The sequence below is a fragment of the Pteronotus mesoamericanus genome, unplaced genomic scaffold (genome assembly GCF_021234165.1).
Source record: "Pteronotus mesoamericanus isolate MK-2021 breed Mesoamerican mustached bat unplaced genomic scaffold, CSHL_Meso_final contig_59, whole genome shotgun sequence".
Lineage (NCBI taxonomy): Eukaryota > Metazoa > Chordata > Mammalia > Chiroptera > Mormoopidae > Pteronotus > Pteronotus mesoamericanus.
Genome location: NW_026555206.1, coordinates 3,905,623 through 3,927,247, shown reverse-complemented (window position 1 = coordinate 3,927,247; position 21,625 = coordinate 3,905,623). Strand labels below are relative to the sequence as shown.

The window sequence follows — 21,625 nt, the reverse complement described above, 5'->3', positions numbered from 1 at the left end:
AACAGCTTTTGCAAGGTTATACCATGTAAGCACAAGAACCGGATAAACACAGAGGTCTCCCCAGATTTCAGCCCTAATATCCATCTTTTTCCTGCACTGTCTCTTCATGGACTTGTGGTAGGGCAGCTCCTTAGAGAGGGGACTTGAAGCTGTTCCTGAGGTTACTAGGACCAGCACAGTGGCTGCAGCTTGAACATTTCTGGGCCCAGGGTATCCCTGGCTGGGGCATCTATCCTCACTCTTGCAAGGCCAGTCTTACACCTCTGTGTCCCTGGTCCCCTGTAAGCATAGCAGGGACCCACAGTCCCTGTCTGAACACCATCTGCATTTTCTCAGGGGCACTCAGGCAGAGTCCTACAATCAGCATGTTTTCAGTGTACCTCTTCTCTTTCCTGCCGCGTTTTCTCTCCCTCAGCCTGCAGAGGTTGCTGACCTCCAACCTTAGCCAGCACTGAATCTCCTTTGTCTGCTCCTGCTCTTAGCTGGAGGCTTCGGAATCCAGGTTCTAGAAGGCCTTGTCACATGTGGCCAGGGCCCTGCTCCTCGATTAATGATGCTAAGGCCCTGGGAGAACATGAGGGATTCTGAGGTATGGGGCTGGTGAGTAGGACACTTAGAGCTGACTCCTTGTCAATTCCCAGCCTCTGTAGAATGGAGAACATCATAGCTGTGTCAAGGATCTGGGAAATGGGGAAGTATTTGCCAATTGCATCCAGAACCAGAAACATCCCTTGCCCAAGGTGCCGTCCAGAGCCCTGAATATTGGGGTTAGATTATTGTACGAAACAGAAGTGAACCTAAGGAGCATAGAGGGTGGGGAAGAGATAGGTCATGGGCTATGCTCTAGAAGTAAGCCTTGTTAACTATACTCTTCTTCTCAAACTTTTGCCTGAGCTCAGAGACCAGAATTGACTGGATAGGGCTTTCCAAGGCTTTGGTTTTGGGTGACTGCTGAGGTTGTGAAGGGGTGAGTGAGCCAGAGACTGTAGGCACAGTCCAGGGGGCTACACCCATGCTGGGCGCCATTCTAGGTGGAGGAGGGGGAGCTGGGGCTCTGGGGACTGGGGGACTTCCTAGGCTGTTGTTGCAGTTCTCATTGGAAGGATCCTCTCTGAGCACAAACTTAGCAGCAGCCTTGGTCTTGTTGAACTTGAGCCACTTGATGTGGACAGCATGGGGTGCAGGGTTGGGCCGCTGGCGGAGCATGCGCCGCACTGGCAAAACCTTGTTGGACTTCTTGTTGCGCCAGAAGGTGGCAGTGGAAATGAGGACAGTTATGGCCACTATAATGGCCATGATGCCTGCCAGCACACCCACAGCCTTCATGGGGTTGTCTTTTGTCTGCATCAGGAAGGCGTCCATGGGGCTTTGGGACAGCATCTGAAAGAAAGAGCCACCCTTGTAGTCAGCTGTCCTGCCTGGTCCCTGGAGGACAGAGCAGGGATCATGAGCTCCCTTTAGCCTGATGGTTTTTAAACTTCCTGGCATCAGGCATTCCTGAGAATCTGATACGTACTATGGGATTCACCCCAGAAAAATGCACTCAGATAAAAAAATACAAGGCATGCAACTTACCAGAAAAAATGTATACAGAGAAAGCATGATGCAAACACCATCTTTTGGACTAAGACTGCCTTGTTAGCTGGACTCTGCCCTCCAGAAGGTAGGATATCATTTACCTTTGATTATGGGGTCCACATCTTCTCAAATCTAACAGGAACCCCTAAAATAATGACTTTCTTCCTGACACTGAGGTGAGAACTATGTATGAAGAGGGACACAAAAAACCCCAGAATTTACTTATCAAAAATTGTATATTTATTCTTACATGCTTAAACTTCAGTCACCTTCAGGACACTCTCCATTTGATGCAATACACCTATCGAGACTTTTTTGCACTGCTCAAAACAGTGTTTGAACTCATTGATTTTGATGTCTATTAGCGCTTCTGCCATTTTTTGCTTCACCTCTTCCACACTGGCAAAACATTTCCTTTTGAGGACTTTTTTCAATCAGGGAAACAAAATAAAAGTCACTCAGGGCAAGATTGGGTGAATAGGGAGGGTGAGGAATGGGGCTCATGACATTTTTGGTCAAAAACTGCTTTTCACTCAGCATGGTGTGGGCAGGTGCACTTGAAAATCGCCCATTATTAAATAGGCAAATGCACTGAAAGAGTCTCCAAAAAAAAATTCACTGAAGCCGAAAGCAGCTTCTCACAACAATGCCAGCTAGTATGCTGATACAGATGGGTTCTTAGAATACTCTCCTAGCAGGGGAAGCCTGTACTACAAGCGGCCAGCCCTCCAAAGGTACTTATGTTTTTTTGAGGGGGCCTCCCCTCATATAATGATTTCACTTCTGTCTTTCAATACCATGACAAGAAGGCATTATTATTCCCATTTTACATAAAAGGAAGAAGATCTTGGTAAAGTCCGACGTCACACCACTAAAGAGTACTGAAATTAGGATTTCAACCTAATTCCAAAGCCTGTGCATTGCACAGGAGCCTCTGTTAGCATGTGCATGTAATGGCACAGGAGCCTTTGTTAGTATGTGCATATGATGGCATGGGAGCCTGTGTTAGCATGTGCATGTGATGGCATGGGAGCCTGTGTTAGCCTGTGCATGTGATGGCACGGAGCCTGTGTTAGCATGTGCATGTGATGGCATGGGAGCCTGTTTTAGCATCAAGTGTCTTTTGGATGAAGGCTGGAGATGGTCTCTCCCTCCAGTCATGGTGCAGTGAGGCTTGAGCTGACCCTCCTCCCCACCTGGGCATCATACCCATACCCACCTCAGTGCCTATAACTTCAATCTTGAGTAAGGCCGTGGTGCTGAAGGATGGGGAGCCACGGTCCTTGGCCTGCACCTCCAGGGACCACGTGTAGTCTCTGTTGTGCGTGACATTATTCAGGGCATCCAAAGACTGGATGGAGTTCTTGAGCCGGATCTCCCCTGTGCGTGCATCGATGTCGAACACATTGGCTGGCTCTGCGTGGGTGATGGAATAGTCCACCAGGTTGTTGGGCTCCTCTGCATCCTGGTCTGTGGCCTGTGCACAGGGAAGGATGGACATGGCTGGGCTTCTAGGACAGTACTTGTGTACTTTGGCTAAACCAGGATGTCATATGGGTCTTGTTGGGTTGATTAGGAAAAGTCCTGATCTTATTGAATGGACAGGAGTTGGGACAGAAATTGAATGGGTGCCCTACTATTAGCCAGTGTCCATGCCAGGCCCTCCACATGTATTAGGTCATTCCATTCTCAGAACAACCCAAGCAGTAGGTATTGTTGAGAAACAAAAGCTTGGATACTGAGTGACTTGTCAAAGGATAGACCAGTAGAGGGAGAGGAGCTGAAAGTCAAGTCTGTTGGGTTTCAGAGTCCCTACTCTTTCACATTGGGAAGACAGTGTAGAGCAGTGGGAAAGGCATTGCTTAGAAAGCAGGCAGACCTGCTATGTGAACGAATGTAAACCAACACTTACCTTATCTGAGACTCTATCTTTTGTTTTGTAAAGTGGCAATTGTACTTCCTTTTCAGATGTTATTTCTGGATTGAGGTAGTGATGGGGCTATATAAAGTATCTTAAAAATCCTTGTCCAGAGTGAGAATCCAATATGTCTTATTTTAAAATAAATTCTTATGCTCAATGTCTCTTGTAGCTGCTAGAACAAGGTTATTAGGGGAGTTTCGCTGAAACTTACCTCAATTTTCAATGGGGTCCCCAACACCATAGTCTTCTCCTGTATGCTCTTTCCAAACTGGGGGTAGTGGTCATTGACATCCAGCAGAGTGACGAACACCTCCGCCAGGCTGTACCTGCCCTCCATGTCCTCCGCCTTCACATAGAAGTTGTACCTGGCAATGGCCTCGGCATCCAGGTTGGCCCAGGGCTGGGTGCAGATGATCCCAGTGGATGGGTGAATCAGGAAGCTGCCAGGCACAGACAGTACAGGCAGGGGTGTGCACAAGGACATGCACATGCACATGTGTGCACACACATGGACACATATGCCTACAGTAATGAGCTGCCTCCAGGAAGTGGCAATAATCCATTATGCAGCTCCTCTCAGGTATTCCAGATGCCCCTTTCCTCATCACTGCAGTCTGACTGAGGGAAGCATCTCTACCCAACTACCCACACATCCATCAACATTGAACTTAAGGACCTGAGTCACAGACCTTCCCTCTCCTCCCATGGTCTGCCCCTCCATGGCCCAGCACTGCTTGCCTGGCTCCTAAGGTCATGGGACCTAGCTCTAGGCCATCTGGATGACCCTTTCTCTCTCAGATCCCAGCACCTCACTGAGTGTGTCCCCAGTACCTCTGCCTCAGGCTCTCCACTGCTTCCTTCCACTCTTGTCCCATGCTATCTTTCGTGACCCAGGTCTTGTCCTCTTTAGGTTCCTCCCGACTTTGGCACAGATCCCATGCACCCACAGCCTCCCAAGTTCTGCCCAAGGTCCTGTCTGGGATTGAATCTACTTACAGGTCTGCCCCAGACCCATAGATGGAGTATTTGACTTCACCCCAGGGTCCTGTGTCTGGATCCACAGCCTAAAAAAGAGAAAGCTCCCAGTGCCACCAGCCTCTTTGTTGGGGCACACTGGCAGCTCATGTGTCAGAGGGCTGTTTTCAATGGCAAAACAAGGGATTTTGGGGTTTACCCAACTCTGGTAGAAACTGATCTGGAGGCTTGTCCTGGAGCCCTAGTTTTCTGCCCAGGAAATCTCAAGTAATAGAAGTACAGAAAGATATAGATCTGTACCCTTTGGAAAAGGAGGTGAGTCCTGTGCCCTGAGCTTGAAGTCCCCCTGATAGTCCTTTTAGGTGCTATTGTCTCCATCATAAAGAAAAAATAGAGGCTCCTTTAGGGCAGGTAACTTGTCCAAACACAAGCTAATGAACATGGGCAATTCAAGCTGGAACGAACCCAGGTTTGTCTGACTTTATAAAGTCCCCTTTGGTGGGGCTCCAAACCCAACCCTCAGTCCCTGGGCCAGTCCCCAACCCACTGTGACAGCCACCACGTTGGTGCCCCCTGATGCATTCTCGGGGATCTTGGCAATATAGTAGTGAGAGGTGAACTCAGGGACATTGTCGTTGGTGTCCAGGAGCTGGATCACTACATCTGCTGTGGAGCTGAACTTCTCTGGGGTGTTCACTTCAATGGCCAGGAGCTGAAGAAGAAAGGAAAACAAGGACTTGTCTGGGTGGCAATCACTTCCTGTCTCAGTCTTGGCCCAAGACTCACTTCAGTTTCCTGGACCCTGGCTCAGTTCCTAATCTGAGCTGCTATTCCTGCCACTACTTGCAGGGGCCACCTGCAAAGCATTACATCATTTCCCCCACCAACTTGCAATGCCAGCTTTCTCATAGTTTCCACCTGTATTTTGGCCAATTTCTTTTGTTCCACTGATTTGCATATTCCTTTTCAGTTCCAGTTTTAAAATTTATTGTGTTTTATGATATAGTTTAGTATTTTTAGAGCAAGTTTCTGACTGATTTTATTTTTTTTTTGAATTTTACTAACTATTATTATAGGTTTATTTCTCCAGATAAAAACCAATATAATTATGTCAAGTCCCCTCACCATCTCTGTGAAGAAAATTTTAGGTAAGACTTAACTGAGGCAGCATTGGATTCTTTATTAATGAGAATTTGCATTTTTAACAGGTTTTCCTTCTTTATATCCCTTTGTTAAATTTTTGCATTTTTTTTGGTCATTTAGATCTTGTCTATTTCTTTTTTTTTAATTAATTAATTTATTTTTTCAAATACATTTGCCTCTGCCTTCCCCCCACCACTTTCCCCTGCTCCCCTCCCTCCTCTTCCTCCCTCAATCCTTCCCCACTTTGGTTTTGTCCATGAGTCCTTGCTATATGTTCCTTGACTTTCCCCTTCCCTTCCTTTTCCCCGCCCCCACCCTTCCCTCTTGTCTCTGTTGGTTTCTTTTCCTTTCACTGTTGCTGGTCTTATTTTCCTTGCATCTTTGTATTATCTATTTCTTGATATAGTTATTCCTACAATTTTTTCTGAGTTGTTATTGTAAAAAAATCTTTTATTCTGTTGTTCCCATTGCTATTTTTTGTATGAGGAAAACAATAACATTTTGTGTATTAACTTTGTAACCAATCATGTTAACAACATTTCTATGTTTCTAACAGTTTTTCCATTTCTCTTAGCCTTTTCTAAGCAAACAATCCCTTCACCTAAAAATAATGATGAACTCATCTTTTCCTTTCTAATATTTATACCTCTTATTTCCTTTCTTTATCCAGGGATAATGTTATTCCAGGAAGAGCATTAAATAATAGTGGTTATAGCAGGCATCCCGGTTATAGCAGGCATCCCTGTTTTGTATCTGACTTCATAGAATGCTTTTAAAATTTAACTCTTAAAAACAAGCCCTGGCTGGTGTGTCTCAGTCAGTGGATTGAGCACTGGCCTGCAAACCAAAGGGTCACTGGTTTGATACTCTGTCAGGATACATGTCTGGGTTGCAGGCCAGGACCCCCATGGTGGTGTGAGAGCGGCAACCACACATTGATGCATCTCTCCTTCTCTTTATCCCTCCCTTCCCCTCTGTCTAAAAATACGTAAATAAAATCTGTAAAAGAAAAAGCATGTCTTTAAAAAAATATAAGAATGATGCTGGCTATGTGTGTATGATGTATAATTATAGCAATTTAGAGGAAGGGGGGTATAAGGGAACTAATGTAATGGAAAGAATAACAATTAAATTAAAAAATGTAAATAATAACAAAGTGTTTTTCCTTTTTATTTATATACTATTTATATGTTTGTTACTAGACATTGTTTATATGTTTATAATTTTAAATAATTATAAATACAAAGGAGTCCTTTCTTTTTACTTTCTAAAGTTTTTATCAGCATAGATGACAGATGTCAAATGTATATGAGAAAAACATTTATCTTGAGAAATAGTTTTCCTTTCTGCACCTATTAACATGGCACATTACATGGTAGTTTCCCTTTGAGCCCTCCTTGAAGTCCTGGGGATAGCTGTAGTTTGAAAGCTGGAGCTCGTGGAGGCTGTGGGGGCAGTGAGAGGGCTCCTGTGTTACTCTTCTTCCTCCTCTCTTGCTCCCCAAATTAGCAGCAGGGGCAGAGGGACTTAGAGAAAGAAAGAAGGACTAGGAGGGGCAGTGGTGACAAGGGACTCACTCCCTCAGGAATAAATCCAGGTGCTGATGTGAGCTCCTGGGACGCCCTCCCCCATTCAGGCAAGTGCAAGGTGTCACATACCTTGAACGTTAACACTTTGAACTTTTCAAAGTCAATGGCAGCTGAATTCTCCACGATGATTGTGACTTGGGCCTCATTCAGGACTGTCTGTGGGACCACTCGGAAGATGCCCCCAGGTCCCACCAGGCGCAGGTTAAATTTAGCATTGGCTCCCTGTGCAAAGTTTGGAGAGAGGAAATAAGGAAGATAAATGAGAATAGAAGCTCATATATAGTAGTGTTAAGCCTTCAAGTGCCCTTAGCCTTGGAAGGTAAGTATTTAGTTCTTTTTGTAGGTGAGGCAGTCAGCGAGCAGAACATAAAATAGACTATGAGGATTATGCAAGAGAATAAACACATAGACCTAGCCCTGTACTGGGCATAGGAGGCAGAATGACACACTCACAAATGCCTGTCTGGAGGGTCAGATGCAGAGGTGCTTTTGTTTGATTGACATTTACTTTTAAATTAATTGTGAATGTCTTTAGTTCAAGCAGTCTTTGATTAGACACTCTCCCGCTTCTCTCTCTGGATTACACCTTGTTTCATTCATTCTGTGACCTGCCAGGCCCCTATGACCTGAGCAGTGAAGGCCGATGCAGCCTCAGCTGTGGGACTTTGTCCCCATTGGATTTCCAGGAAGACAGGTGGAGAGCAGAGCCACATACCTGGTCTGAGTCATTGACAGTGATCTTGAGGCCCCGCAGGATCTCCCCCTGGGGTGGGTGCTCATACATGGACAGCTCGAATCTGTTCTGGGGTCCACTCTCTCCATAGAATGTAGGTGGATGGTTGTTGAGGTCCACGATTGTGATGGTGACAGGGACCATGGCCTGGGCAGCTGGGCTCCCTGCAGAGCTGACCTCAGTCACCTAAGATGGGGATAGGTGACTATGGTTGTGTGACAGGCTGAGTCCAAGATGGCTCCAATGATCCCCACCTCCTGGTATTCATTCTTGAGTCATCCCCTCTCCTTGAGTGTGGCCTGGCCTAGCAACTTGCTTTTAACAGAGAGAATATGCCAAAGGCGTGATGGGATCACACTTAGTGATTATATTACAAAAGATTATAACTACTGTCTTCTAGCAAACTCTCTTGCTGGCTTTGATGAAGCAAGCACCATGTTTCCAGGAACTAATGGTGACCTCTAGCCAACAGCCAGCAAGAACTGAGGCTCTGAGTCAATCAGCCTTCAAGGAACAAAATCCTGCCAACAACCATGTGAGCTCTGAAGGTGATCCTTCCTCAGTTGAGCTTTCAGTGAGAATGCAGTCCAGGCTGACGATTGAATGGCAGCCACATGAGAGACTTTGAAATTGAGGACTCAGCTAAGCTGAGCCTGGACTCCTGACCCACTGACCCTGCAAGATACAAGCATACACTTTTTAAGGCCACTAAGTTTGTGATAATATATTACAACATCCCTAGAAAACTAATACGGTGCTATTACTAATCCCATTTACCAGATAAGGTACGGAGGAGTGAGGCAGTCACCTGGAGTCACAGCTAGTGAGTAGCAGGTGAGTCTTATTCCTTAGTTACTGTTCTTTTTACCTCACTGCACTACTCCCTCTTTGTTTCCAGACATGGGTTCAAATCCTAGCTCTGCCATGCTCTGTCCTTGTGTCTCTTTGGCAAGGAAAGGTGGCAAGGAGGGGAGGTCTGGAGACACACAATGGATAACTTATACAGGCTGCAAAGCCAGGGTCAAGGGTCCTAAGCACCTCATGATCCATCTGCAAACATCATATGAGCCCCTCCAGGGACCTCCTTCCCCTTGTTCTATAAGCACATCTGGTCTTATGTATCTTAAAATTTTCCTCCCTGGTACCTGCTCTGTCACACCCTAGCTGCATCCTAACTCTCCTTTCTCAGAAGCTTACACTTCTCCGTTTCTAACTTCCCACTCTGCTTCTGCCCATGCTGCATGTGGCACTGCCATTTTTTCACTCGGCTAATGGGGCTGCTCTCTGCAGGTTCCCCTCGGCCTCTCTGGTGTCTCCTGTGCTGGTTCCTCCCTACTCCTCCCTTTATGTCTCAGGTGCCCCCTGAGCTGTGACCTTGGTCCATGGCTCTTCTCTCCTCACAGCCATCCTCTGGCTGACCTCATTCCCACCTAGCCTTTTTTAGCTACCTATATGTTTGTACTCTCTCCCCTAAATTCTAAACCTACATATCCAGGGTTTCAACTTTACTTCAACTTTACTGTCCCTGAAGCAACAAAATTCATCATGCCTGCCTTAGTCCATTTGCCTCCTCTCTGTTCCTGATGACACAGTACCACCATGCTCGTCCATTCCTCTCTTCTTCCCCATCCCTCACAGTCAGTCAATTGCCATGTTCTCTGTAGTCTCTCTCTCTCCTTCATATTTTGTCTTTTGTCCATTTCTGCCATTTCACCTCCCTCATGTCCCTGGGCCCTCTTCATCTATCACCTTGGTGGATGGCTCTGCCTCCCTGTTTCTCATCCATTTTCCTCCAAATCCGAGTCGGGACCAGTGTGCTCAAATGCCAGGCTGGTCTCATTGCCTTTGGTATTTCCCAGGGCCAGAGGTCAGGGAAGGCCAAGATAGAGGGAAGTTACCTGTACATGCATCTCATACACCTCTCTCCGGAGCTGGGCAGGGCTCTGTGTGACCATGATGGCTCCAGAAGTCTCATTAATTTCAAATGCTCCATCACTCCCTATCAGTGGAGAGATGTACACTGTAGTCCTGACTAGTGGCACAGAAGGTCACAGGGGAGTCATGTTAGGTACAATAACCATACATGCTCCTCATACATTACCTCGTTGAAGTCTCCTCTATAGAATGTCATTCTGTCATTTGTGTCTTGAAATGAGGAAACTGGGTCTCAGAGGGACTAAGTAACTCTGACCATGGTTACACAGTAAGTGCAGAGCTGGGACTTGAACTCACTTCCACCTGGCTCCCAGGTTCCATAGTACTTTGCTTCTCTTATGTGTAGTATGTGTGTGTGTGTGCGTGCATGCATGATGGAAAGAGAAAGGGAGAATGGAAGAGAAACAGAGGGAAAGAGGTTAGAAAAGAGGAGAGTAAAGGTGAGAAGAGAAGGGAGGGAGGGCAAAAAAGAGGAGAGAGTGAAAGAAAAGAGACTGGAGGAGAAGGAGAAGAGGAAGACAAACAGTCAAAAAGGGAGGAGAGGAAAGGAGGTCATGGGTACCTGGCAATTTGTAAAGGTCTGAAGTGGTGGAGGGGAGGAAAGGCAGTCAAGGGCCCGCGTGCCTGGGAAAAGGAGCCTCTGTGTGATGGTGGTCATGTTCATCCATGCATGAGCTGCTGGAAGGGTAGTGTGCACCTGGCACATCCTAGGGGCAGGGTTGGAGGAGGGAATAGTGCCTGGGTGAGAGCATGTAGACATATGGATGGTGGGAACAGGCAGTAGGTGTTAGGGCCTTACTGAGGGGCCTAGCCCCGTAGGGACCCGCTACTGAGGGCTAGGCCATCCCAGGGCTGGCCTCACCTACCCAGTTGCTGCCCAGTTGTGTAAAAAGTATGGACTTTGAGCCAGCAGATTTAGGTTCAAACCCAGTGGGAACTTGGAATGCATACTAATCTTCTCTGAGCTTCAGTTTTCTCATTCATATATAGGACTAGTATTAAGGAAGTATCATATCATCATTGTATTTTATTAACTAATTTAAGTAGGCATTCTGAGACAAAAATTTTAAAAGAATTAGGAAAAAACATAGAAATTTAAAGAGTGTAAGAAATGTTGCCATTCTTGTTGATGAGCATATGCCCAGAGCAAAGGAAACATGAATCTGCCCACTCAGTGTGTCTCTCCTTGTGACTGGACCTAATGATAAGCTGGGAACAGAGGACGTGCCCATGGAGACTTGGCTCTTACTGGAGGGACCCAGCTTTTCCTCTCCATATATTCTGTGTTTCTGGCCCAAAATACAATGAACTGAGACTCAAAGAGGTTGGGGAACCTTGCTCTGGTTGTCCAGGGAATCAGAGCTGCTATCCAGGGATGGCCTATCCACAAAGGTGCCCCAGACTCACCATTCAGGAGGCTATAGAGAATGCGGTTGGGTTTGCCCCGATCTCCATCCATGGCGACCACTGTCAGTACCTCCGAGCCCTAGGGAGCATAGGAGCAGCTGCTTGAGGCTCACGTGTGATGCTAGGGTTCTTCCCTACCCAGACACAGCCCCGTCGTGGAGGGGAGATGCTGCTCCCACCCAAGAAAAGAGGCAGGTCTCTGTGTGGCCCCACCCCTTCTCTTCAGGAACTTGAAGAACCTACTAGCCTACTAGGGCTGGAGAGTCAGCCTGAGACCCACTGCTTCCTCATGTGCAAGGGTAGGCATGTAAACTGCCCATGGACTCTTAGGCCACACACCTCTAATTTTATGTCTTTCCCCACACATTAGACTCAGCCCTCAGCTCTACTCTCTCTGACGCCAGCCTCACGTCCTCTGCCTCACCCATTTTTTGCTCTCAGAGGTGTACAGGAGAGGCAAGACACTGACAGGAGAAGAACCAGCACAGAGGGCATCCAATGCAGTGTATAGGAATTGGGATGGCCCTGGAGTGTTGTTTGAAGGATTTGGACAGAGGTGCCACAATTAGACGAGTCTTGCTTGACCTTGGCCTGCCACCTCCTTCTAAACTCCTTCCTCAGGCCCTTCGCCCTGGTCTGTTCATACTCTCGGCTGCTTCTGGGCTGATTGAGCACTACTTCCTCTCCCCTCAGCAACTCTCTCCAGATTTAGCTCCTCAGCAGGACAGAGGAGCTAAATCCCATAACCCTCCCAGGGAAGCCGGCATTTCTCTCTCTCTCTCTGCTATCTACACCACTTGGCTGCCAGCTCCTGGAAAGATGGTATTTAGTTTGGGCCCAGCAAGTGAATGGTCCTCAGTAAATGCTTTTCATTGTCATACAGAGTCAAGAATAATTAAAAACTGGGGAAGTGAAAATTGAGAAAACAATTCAATTCTACAGAGTTCTTGAGCCCTGTGAAGTCTAGCTCCAGCCATGACTTTCCTCACAGGGAGCTCATGGTCTGGCTGGGGGATCCTATGGGTGCATACCAAGGAGGGGCAGACAGGTATGCTCATGGGGGGTTGTACATAGTGTGGGAACAGAGAGGGGGAATCTCCCATCGCAATGAAGGATATCAAGGGAAGCGGTGCCAGGGCTGAACTGAGAAGGGCAAGGGTCATCAGGTCATGGGCACATGTCAGGCAGAGGGATGAAGACAGAGTGGTGAGATGGGCAGAAGTGGGTGGAGAATGGTGAAAGCTCATGGTTAGAGGGGCAGCTGACCCTTAGGTGCTAGGCTGGGTCCTTACCGGAGAGGCTAAAAGACAAGGGCAGTGACCCAAGCACTGGGAGCAGAGGCTGCACTGAGGGGAGACAGCTGAGGTCGACCTTTGAGCTGGGCCTCTCTGTGATATCCAGCAAGGGTTATGGTGGTTCAGCAGCAAATTACAGAAGCAAACTGCAGCTCTGAGGGTCTCCAGGCTATAGGGGCTGGGGAGGCACAGAGGCACCTCATCTCCTGTATAGGTGTAGAAAAGGCCCCACCTAAACCAAGGCTCTCAACTACCTTCCAACTTCTCGTCTCAGTCCTCCTGAAGGGATGACCTTTGCAGTTGGTCTGGGTTGAGTTTGAATGAGGGGAGAAATGGCCGGCACATCCTTGGCACCCCGTATATGAGCACTTACTTCCTCCCCTTCATGATTTCAGAGGCTAAAAGACCTGTTGACCTGAGCTTGAGTGAGTCACCAGCCAGCCTCTGTGTGGGGAGGGTGGCCCAGGGCTGAGTTCAGCCATGCCCAGCAGGGGGATCCCGAGGCAGCTTGAAGGACAGGACAGGAAGTGCCAGGAGAGGACACTGGGCTGAGGGGCAAGTCACCTACCAGAATGGTGTCCTCGTATACATAGCCATAGTAGGGTGTACCCACAAAGACAGGAGCCATGTCCTGCACGTCCTCCACATTGACTGTGACTGTGGTGGTGGCCGAGAACACCACGTCAGCTCCTTGCAGCCTCCCTCCGCCATCCTGGGAAGAATCAGGGAGTAAAGGGAGGTTGGGCTCTGAAGTTGAACAAACTTCAGTGAAATCTGGCTCCTGTCACTTTCATGAAGCAGCTGCTCTCTCTGAGTTCTATTTGCTCCTCTGTCACCTGAGATAATTCTCCCCTCATAGGAGTGTTGGAACATGAAATGAGACGATGCATAAATGTCTTTAGTCAGTGTCTTGCATGCGATAGAGACTCAGAAATGTTCTTTTGGAAATAGGGTTAGTTCATTGCCCAGGGAAATCATGCTGGACAAGTGTTTGAGGAGGGGGGTCCAAGCCAATTCCCCTCCCAGCCAGGAACCAAACCTCAACACCTGCTGAGGACTTACTAGAGTATGACTTGGCTGTGCGCAGCATGTAGAATGGAGCAGTCACTGAGCCCAGCCCTCATAGAATAACTGCAGGTTTGGCCAGCTTGAGTCCCCTTGCACAGCCTGGACCATATGGCCTGTAGCCAGCATGTAACCAGCAAGGGCATTCCTGGAAAATTAAATGCTGGGCCTAATAGGTGGGATTTTTTTCCCTCAGCAGGAGCAGCAGCCACTCTGGCTTAACACTTACGGAGTTGCAGGTCCCACACTACACACTTTAGAAATATGAGGAACTTAGTTAAGTCTCGGGGGAGGGCTGATGAGGAAACTGTGGCTCAGAGAGGGTAACTGGTCACACAAAGAGACAGAGGTGGGGAGAACGAGCCTGGGCGGTGTGCAGAGGCTACGTTGTGGAGGATGTTCTGGGACATGAGTCTCTAGACCATGGCCACCTGGTCCTACAGAGTGGACCTGGCCAGTCAGTCCCTAGAAGGGAACATGACTTTAGCAGCCCAGAGTCACCAGTGACCCTGGAAAATATGTTCATGTCTGGGCAGGGTTCACTTAACAGAGATTGCAGCTGCACCCTACACCTACCTACCTCATCCCGATCATCTGCTCTCCAAACTGCCTCCACTCCAGTGTAGAATCTAACTGTTCCCATCCAAGGGCAGCTTCCTCTGACAAAGGCTGAGGAAAGACTGGGTGCTCCCCATCCCTTCTTATTACCTTGGCAACCACAGTGATGAAATGGGCCCGGGCCTTCTCATAGTCCAGGGTGGTCCCAGACCGGAGGCGAAGCACACCACTGTGGTGGTCCATGGCAAATTTGCTGGACTGCATATTCTGTAAGAGTGAGGGGCAAGCTTGGCCTTGGGGAGGGACCCAGGCCAACTCCAGAATGACTATTCTGCTTACAGAAAAGGGATCCTCACTGTCCTTGGTCACAGGAACTCTGGCCTTGGCACTGAAGTTCAAATTTCAGGGCACTCAGCCTTTCTGGCCTTCAAGATCTCCCTTGTTAGGGCTCTGGTTTTCCCCTCCCACTCCCTCTGTCAAAACCAAGAAGCTCCCTTCCACAGGGCCTTAGCTCTCCTCTCTGCTTATCTAGAAGACAGTTGTGTCCAGCTTTGGGCTAAACTCTGACCTGCAGTTTCCAGCAGGTAGAGATGTCAGCATAATTCTCTAACCTAGAAGGGGTGGGATCTTCACCCCCCTGCCAGTAAGTGACTGCGGGCCAGTCTTAGGCAGCATCTGAAGTGGGGGTTCAGGGAGTGGGAACAGGAGATGATCCACAACCAACAAAAGTGTCACTGTGTGTCAGAGGCTGTAATTGGAGCTTTATATGGGTTTAACCCTCATAGCAATCTGGTGAGGATGTGCTTTTTATCTTCTCCATTTGACACACAAGAGAACTGAGCTGGGAGAGTTAGATTATGTTTGAAGGCTCCATGAGTGGGAGGTGGTTAGATTTCTCTCGTACCTGTAGAGCCCAAGAGATTTCTGTACAACCTGCATTTTTAACCTCCAAGCTGTACTGCCTTGAAAACTGTAAGAGCAAGTGAGTAAATGTGGAGAGAAGAGAAAATGTTCTAGAAACAGCACCATGTTAAGAAGGGCAGACGGTTCCTGGGGAGCCTAGGGAGATAGAGGAGGTTCAACGAGGGGTCTTGCCTTTGACAGAGTGGGATGCATACATCCCACAGAGATGGGGTGGGGGACAGAGATGGGGTGGGGGAGTCATAGCTCTGCTCCCAAGAGCTGCTCCTTTTGTCCTTTTTCCTACAGACAATTCTAGGCACAGACAGCTTTATTCCATACTATGTGGGCGCAAAGTGCCCAGGCCTCCTCATGGAGAAGGGTTTGGGGGTAGAGAGCTGAGGGTCCTGGAGATCTGGGGAGAAGGAGCAGACCAACCCAGAGGGAGGCAGGGTAAACCAGTCAGGAAAAGACAGTTTCTACCCAGGCCTCTCTCATGTCCTCACCTATCTGTCTTACCCCTGCCTTTACTAAGAGCTCCTTGGGATCTGATGTGGCATCTCTGCCTCTCTTCTCCCCAGACAATCTCTGGGAAGAAGAGAGGCACCGACCTAAGGGCCTTGTTGATGGAGGCAGAGTCCGCTAAGTGTCCCCTCTAGCCCATGCCTCTGGTTACATCTTGTGTGTACTGCCTTACCTGTAGGAAGTAGGTGACACTCCCTCCAGACCCTGTGTCCTTGTCCACGGCATGAACCTTAAAGATACTGCTCCCAGCAGGTGTGTCCTGAGGGGTCATAGCCACAGGGGTCAGTCCTGAGGCACTGACAGAATGAATGCTCAAGGAACTGGGGGTATGGAGGGTCATGGAAAAGTATAGTTAGGGGAGTGAAGGGGTAAGAAAAGGTGAAAAGGTAGTGATTAACCCAGGGATCCCCCCACAGCGGGAAGGACAGTGACAGAGAAGACACATCAGAGTGAGTGTAGGAAAGAAGAGAAAGGGAGGAACAAACAGACATTCTCCCCTGAGGATGACCTCAAAGAGTGAGAAAAACCAAGACTTGGAATAGATAAACTGTTTAAATATGAGCTGAGAAAAGTGTTCACTAACATGAACATATTCAGCATCACCAGGAATCAAAGACATACAATTTAGAAGCAGAATGAAATATCTTTTTCTTACTGAATTAACAAACATTTAAATATTTGAAAATCCCCAGTGTTGGCGGTGTGTGGGGGGGGGCGGGGGGCAGGGACGGTGGGACGGGGAGACCAACCCTCCCCCACATCCTGGAGGAAAGAACACAACAGTGTTGTTCTGGAGAAGGAATAACACCTCAGAGCCATTCACACTTTCGACCTAGTAATTTTAAATCTTGGATTGTATCTTAAGGAAATAATTCTACTTAGAGAATGGGAACTTTTATGTTCAGAATTTAATGTCTCTTAAGACAGCAAAAATTTAAACAGTCTTAAATATCCAAACATAAGAGAACAGTTTCATAAATGATGGAATGTTCACTTAACAAAAGCTATTAAAATAATTATGCAAACTCTAAAATTTATAGGAGGAATGCTTACAAATTAATGAAAAAAATGTATACAGAAATCATATTTAGTGTAGTCCCAACTATGTAAAACAAACAGAAAATGAATCCAACCATCACAAAAATGACTAGAAAGAAATACATCAAAATTTAACAGTGCTGTTTCAACCTTGGGGGTTTGAGTGATCTTGAAACACTTTTCTTTTTCTACTTTTCTGTATATTTCACATTTCCACAATAAATGTATGTTATGATGTGGAAAAATGGTAAATGAACATCCCTTTGGAAGAAAAATAAACATGTGAGGGGATAGCAATGGAGGAGGGGAGAACAGGAAGGCGAGCTCCCCCTAGGGCAGTGAGTGATGGAGAGGTGCTCTGCACGCCAATGCCTGGTCCCCTTGGCCTGGCCCCAGGGCAGCCCCAGAAGGCAGGCCATGGGTCTAGCATGGGGATGCTTGGGCCCTCTCTAGTGGTCTCTCGCTCACCTCAGGAACCTGGACAACGTAAGGCTCCTGGATAAACCTGGGCATCTCATCATTGGCATCAGTCACCAGGATCGCAACTTTTTCTGTCACCTGAGAAGGAGCAAAGGGGACAGGACTTGGGGCAGTGAGACCCGGGTGATAAAGGGACAGTGGCCCCTAATGGCCAAGGTATATGTCTCTGCCCATCCTCCTTCTCCTTCTTCCTTCCTTCCCTCCGTTTATTCCCTCTCCCTCCTTCTTTCCTTTTATTCATTTATGTAACAAATACTTTTAAGCAGCAACTTGGTGCCAAGCACTGTGTTCCATCCTAGAGATAGAAGACACAGTCTGATAGCATGCATTTTGTGGGATGAGATGGGAAGGCAAAGATCAGCATATGAAAGAAGGATAATGATATCATTCAGGGTGACAACAGTGGCATGCCAGGCACTGCAGGCAGGGCTCCTGCACTGCATGACTCTGGGGAGCAACATGCTCACCATGGCCTGCATCCCGTTGGGCTCTGGGTGCATGGTGCACAAGGCTGCATCGCCAGGCCCCGGAAGAGGCATCTAACCAGTCTGTGATGGTGGACATCAGGGAGGCTTCAAGAGGAATGAGAACTAAGCCCTGCAGCAGTTTGTCAGGTGAGAGGGAAAGAGGTGAAGGAGCAACACGTGTAAAGGCAAAGAGAAGTGAAATACAGTGAGTTTTGAGAACCTAAGTAGATTTATGGCTAGATGGTTGGTGGGGTGAATGTGGGAGAAAAGGTGGGGGAGGCCAAAGGTGCCCAATGGGGAGGCCTGGAATGCTGACTGAAGCTTGGGTTCCATCCTAAGTGTAGTGGGGGCCAGCTGTTAGTGCTTTCTGAGCTGGGTGGTACCCAGGCCTGTATTCCACAGGGATGGCCCCGGCCCAATTCAGAGGTAGACTGGGATTGGGGTCCTCAAGCATGGAGACCCTGCAATGATCAGGGAAGCACTAATGAGGGCTGGGGGAAGGTCATGAAGGAGGGGAGAAGCTGGGGTCTGGGTGCCCAGGTGTTTTGCTTGGGTGACTGAGAGGGCAGAGGCAAGAACCAGGTGGAAGAAGGCAGGTGGGAAAGAAGATCTGAGGGGATGCTGTGGAGTGTGGGTGTGCTCCATCTGAAATGCAGCTGCTGGGTCTCACTCTCTCCATTCTCATTCTCTTCCTCCTCCACTGACCTCACTTGCAGCAGCCCTCTCCTGTGGGCACATTGGGGCAGGTCTTGCTGGGCCTTAGCTAGAGTTGTCCAGCGAATGAGTCCCCAACGCCCCTCCCCCTCAACCCCCAAACCAGGTGGGAGGAGGGAAATGTGCTCAGGCCCAGGGAGCTGTGTGCTGCCAGGGAGCTGGCTCAGGTATGCACTCACCAGATTCACGCCATCAGAAATGCTGATGATAGTTTCAATCTCATCCTCCCTCTGTGAAGAACAAGGACTGAGTGAGTGTCCAGGAGTGACATACCCTAGAGAACTCCCCTCCCACCGAGGCTGGGAGGAGCTCTTCCTGCCCCACTGAGCCCTGAGAGGAGGGCTGGAGTAGGGCTGGTAGCCCAAAGCTGCCTTTGGCCATGCTTTCTTTCAGGTCTCTGCACATCGGGGATTCTTATGAACCCAGAGGGATCATAGAGGGGCCAACAGAAAATGCTCCCTGGCTACAATGAAGAGGGATCTAGTGTTCTGGAGGTCCCAGGAAGGTTTTATTCCTTTTTTTCCCTTTTCCTTTTTCTTCCCTTATCTCTCCTATGCCTCTCCATATTCCACAGATTTGCAAAGGTCTGTGGGGTCTCAATTATTCCCCAGGACACGGTGAGGAAGTGTGTTAAGGTCCCCAGGTGCCCAGGTAGGGACCACATCGTCACACTTTCACTGCAGTCTCTGAGACCCACCCACTCTTTTCTCTACCCTGGCCTATGGCTGGTGGAGTCTGCCTTCGGACCAGATCTGGCAGTAGCCCCATAGCTGAGGTCCAGTTATGTGGACAACTAGGCCCGCCAAGCTGGTGTGGGAGCTCAAAGGGAAAGGTAGCCTGTGCTCTGGAACCTGCAGGTTCAAGGGTGCAAAAGGGTAGAGTTTTACCAAACTCAGACCCACTCTCTAAAGTGTACTTTCCAACCCTGCTCTGTCCTCTGAATTTTCTGTGGCTTACAGGACCTCTCCAAGGACAATATCGAGGGGATCTTTCAGCTCACAGGTGTTTGTCTACATGCCAGCAGGCTGCACTCCTCGCACCTCCCCATACCTCTCTGTCTAGCTCTTGAACCAAGGTGATGTTTCCAAAATTGGGGTCAATGGAAAAGACACTTCTAGCACCGGGGTCAAAGCTGATATGGTAGGTGACAGGGTCTCCCTCTGGGTCTGTCCCATTCAGGGTATACACATGAGAGCCTGGAAGAAAACACAGAGGGGAGACATAGAATCGGGGACTCAAATTTTCCTAGAAGTGGCAGTTGCTCTGAACAAAGGATTCAACTATTTATACAGTGAATAAACAATTCAGTGCCAAAGGTACAGCCCTGAACTGAGCATTTGCTCCTGGCCTCACCCTTGCTGGCTGCCTCCCACTCTTTATCTTTATTCTTCACAGCTGTTAGTGAGATGTTTGTATCAGCCACTTTACAGATTGTCATCTATAATACAGATTGCAGAGGAGCTTCTAGTCATCTGTGCCTAACTCTAGGCCTTAGCCTGATAATGACTCCTGTCCCAGGAGCCAAGAGTGGGGGCTTCTGGGGAAGAAGGGCAGGAGGGGGAGGGGAAGGGATGCACCATTAAGGCCAGAGGAGTGGCTCTCAGGACAGTACTGTCCCTCATGTGCAGATTAGTTCCTTGTGGATTTCTAAGCAAGTGGCCTCTTTTACACCACCGTCCCTTTGCTTAGGCTTCTCAGCCTAGACAGGGTGAGGGAGAAGAAGTGCAAATCTCTATCTTCTTTCACCATCTTCCCCTCTTTCTGTGTATCATTGGGAACTGGGTGTTCTTGGGCTATTTTAAAGGCTGAAGACCTGAGATTCTGGGAGTCAGTACATTTGCTCAAGGTTACAACAGTGTGTACTGGGCAGCTAAGCTCAGCAGTAACCATCACGCTGCACAGTTTTGCCTGCCACCTAGAGCCCCCTGCTGTCTCCTGTCCCCCCCCAACGGGCCTAGCTTAGGTCTCCAATGCCACAGCCCAGCACAATCGGGAGCAGGGCGGCCTGGCGCCCCTCGCCTTCATAGGCTGGGGGGACTGACTCATGGTTGGATGCCATGTCCAAGGGAAGGAGAGCTGCCCCTCCGGGAGACCTATGGGGGCCGGTGCCAGGGCTCCTCACCAACAGGAGTGTCCTCCCGGAGGCTGAATAGGGCAATGTTTCCATTAGTGCTGCCGACGCCGTTATCGAAGAAGTAGGGGGCGAAGTTGGCTTGGGCTAGGGAGAAAACAGAACAGTTGGGACACCCAGACACACGAAGGGACAACTTCGCACCAGCGTGGTCCTGCGTCTCGCCCCAATACTGGGCAGGCTGACATTCCCCTCTCCAGCCCTAGTACAACCACGGCCTCTGCTGGGGAGTCTCGGCGGGGGTCTCTTCCCCACCATCTCCTGTGGGCCCAGGCTTGTCAGGGACACGGACCATCTGGGGTGCTTAGAATCCAGGCAGCGGTCAAACGAAACTCATCAATGGGCAAATGGGCAATCCGAGCCAGAAAGGGACAGCGCCCTGGCCAAGGTCACATCAGGCGCGGGTGCGCCCTCCCCTGCCCCATGCAGCCAGCAGAGCAGCCGCCTAACAGCCCACCCTGCTTCTGAAGAAGCGGAGGGTAGCGGGGGTCCTGTCCTCAAATCCGGGGTCTCCAGCATACCGGCCTCTGGGGAAGTGCTCAGGAAGTTCTTTACCAGCAGAGCCAGGCAACGGGAAGAATCGCCCTCCTTCTTCGCGCCCCCACCACGTCGCAGTCCCCCAAACTAAGTACCTCTCCAGACGTGAACAGTCCGGCACTATGCCTTTGTGTCCCCCACCGTAGAGCCGGCGCCCACCCCTCGCCCCGGCCAAGGCCCACGAGGTCCAGCGGTCACTCACCCAGGCAGAGGCGCAGCAGCCCCAGGGCCAGGGAGGCCCACGGGCCGAGCCTCATGTCTCCGCGGGCGGATAGCGTCGCTCGACGCAGTCGCGGCCGGGCGCAAGAGCACCGAGCATGCAGGCGGGCAACGAGCACAGAGGTGACAATGGGGGTGGCGGCAGTGGTGGTGGCTGAGAGAGAGGGCGCGGGGCGGGACCGCGGGGTGGTGCGAGAGCGCTAAGCGGATGACACGGCTTGGGTCTGCGCCACTGGAGCGCTCCTGCAGCCGCCTAAAGAGACAGTGCGCGGAGAGGCGAGGGGAGCCGCTCCAGCGTGGGCGGGGTTGGGGGAAAGAGGCACTCCTCTCTCCTGCCACGCCCCCTTTGCTCAATCTGGACCAGGAGTCAAGGGGCCCCCAGGTACCAGATAGAAGTAATGTGGAGGGGGCCAAG

The 21,625-nt window shown here is 49.3% G+C and overlaps 1 protein-coding gene across 1 annotated transcript; it reads right to left on the bottom strand.

Annotated features, from left to right (window-relative positions):
- Positions 1 to 843: 843 nt before the first annotated feature.
- Positions 844 to 21,380, bottom strand: CDHR1 (cadherin related family member 1). Its single transcript, XM_054580490.1, has 17 exons — positions 21,194 to 21,380; positions 20,446 to 20,541; positions 19,374 to 19,519; positions 18,503 to 18,553; positions 17,131 to 17,220; positions 15,797 to 15,883; positions 14,350 to 14,466; positions 13,145 to 13,288; positions 11,282 to 11,360; positions 9,838 to 9,938; positions 7,922 to 8,125; positions 7,276 to 7,428; positions 5,022 to 5,186; positions 4,496 to 4,563; positions 3,711 to 3,939; positions 2,798 to 3,055; positions 844 to 1,380 (listed from the first exon to the last, which is right to left on the bottom strand). Exons 1-17 carry the CDS (start codon positions 21,246 to 21,248, stop codon positions 844 to 846), a joined length of 2,580 nt encoding a protein of 859 aa, XP_054436465.1. The 5' UTR covers positions 21,249 to 21,380.
- Between the last annotated feature and the right edge of the window lie 245 nt (positions 21,381 to 21,625).

What these genes read in the sequence shown, in the direction of transcription:
- CDHR1 (XM_054580490.1), bottom strand. Translation starts at nt 21,248, where the DNA reads ATGAGGCTCGGCCCGTGGGCCTCCCTGGCCCTGGGGCTGCTGCGCCTC. An exon ending in TCTCTATAGCCTCCTGAATG is followed by an intron (nt 9,939 to 11,281) that starts GTGAGTCTGGGG and finishes CTCCACTGATAG; the next exon opens with GGAGTGATGGAGCATTTGAA. An exon ending in TTGAAGTTATAGGCACTGAG is followed by an intron (nt 1,381 to 2,797) that starts GTGGGTATGGGT and finishes TCTTTCTTTCAG; the next exon opens with ATGCTGTCCCAAAGCCCCAT.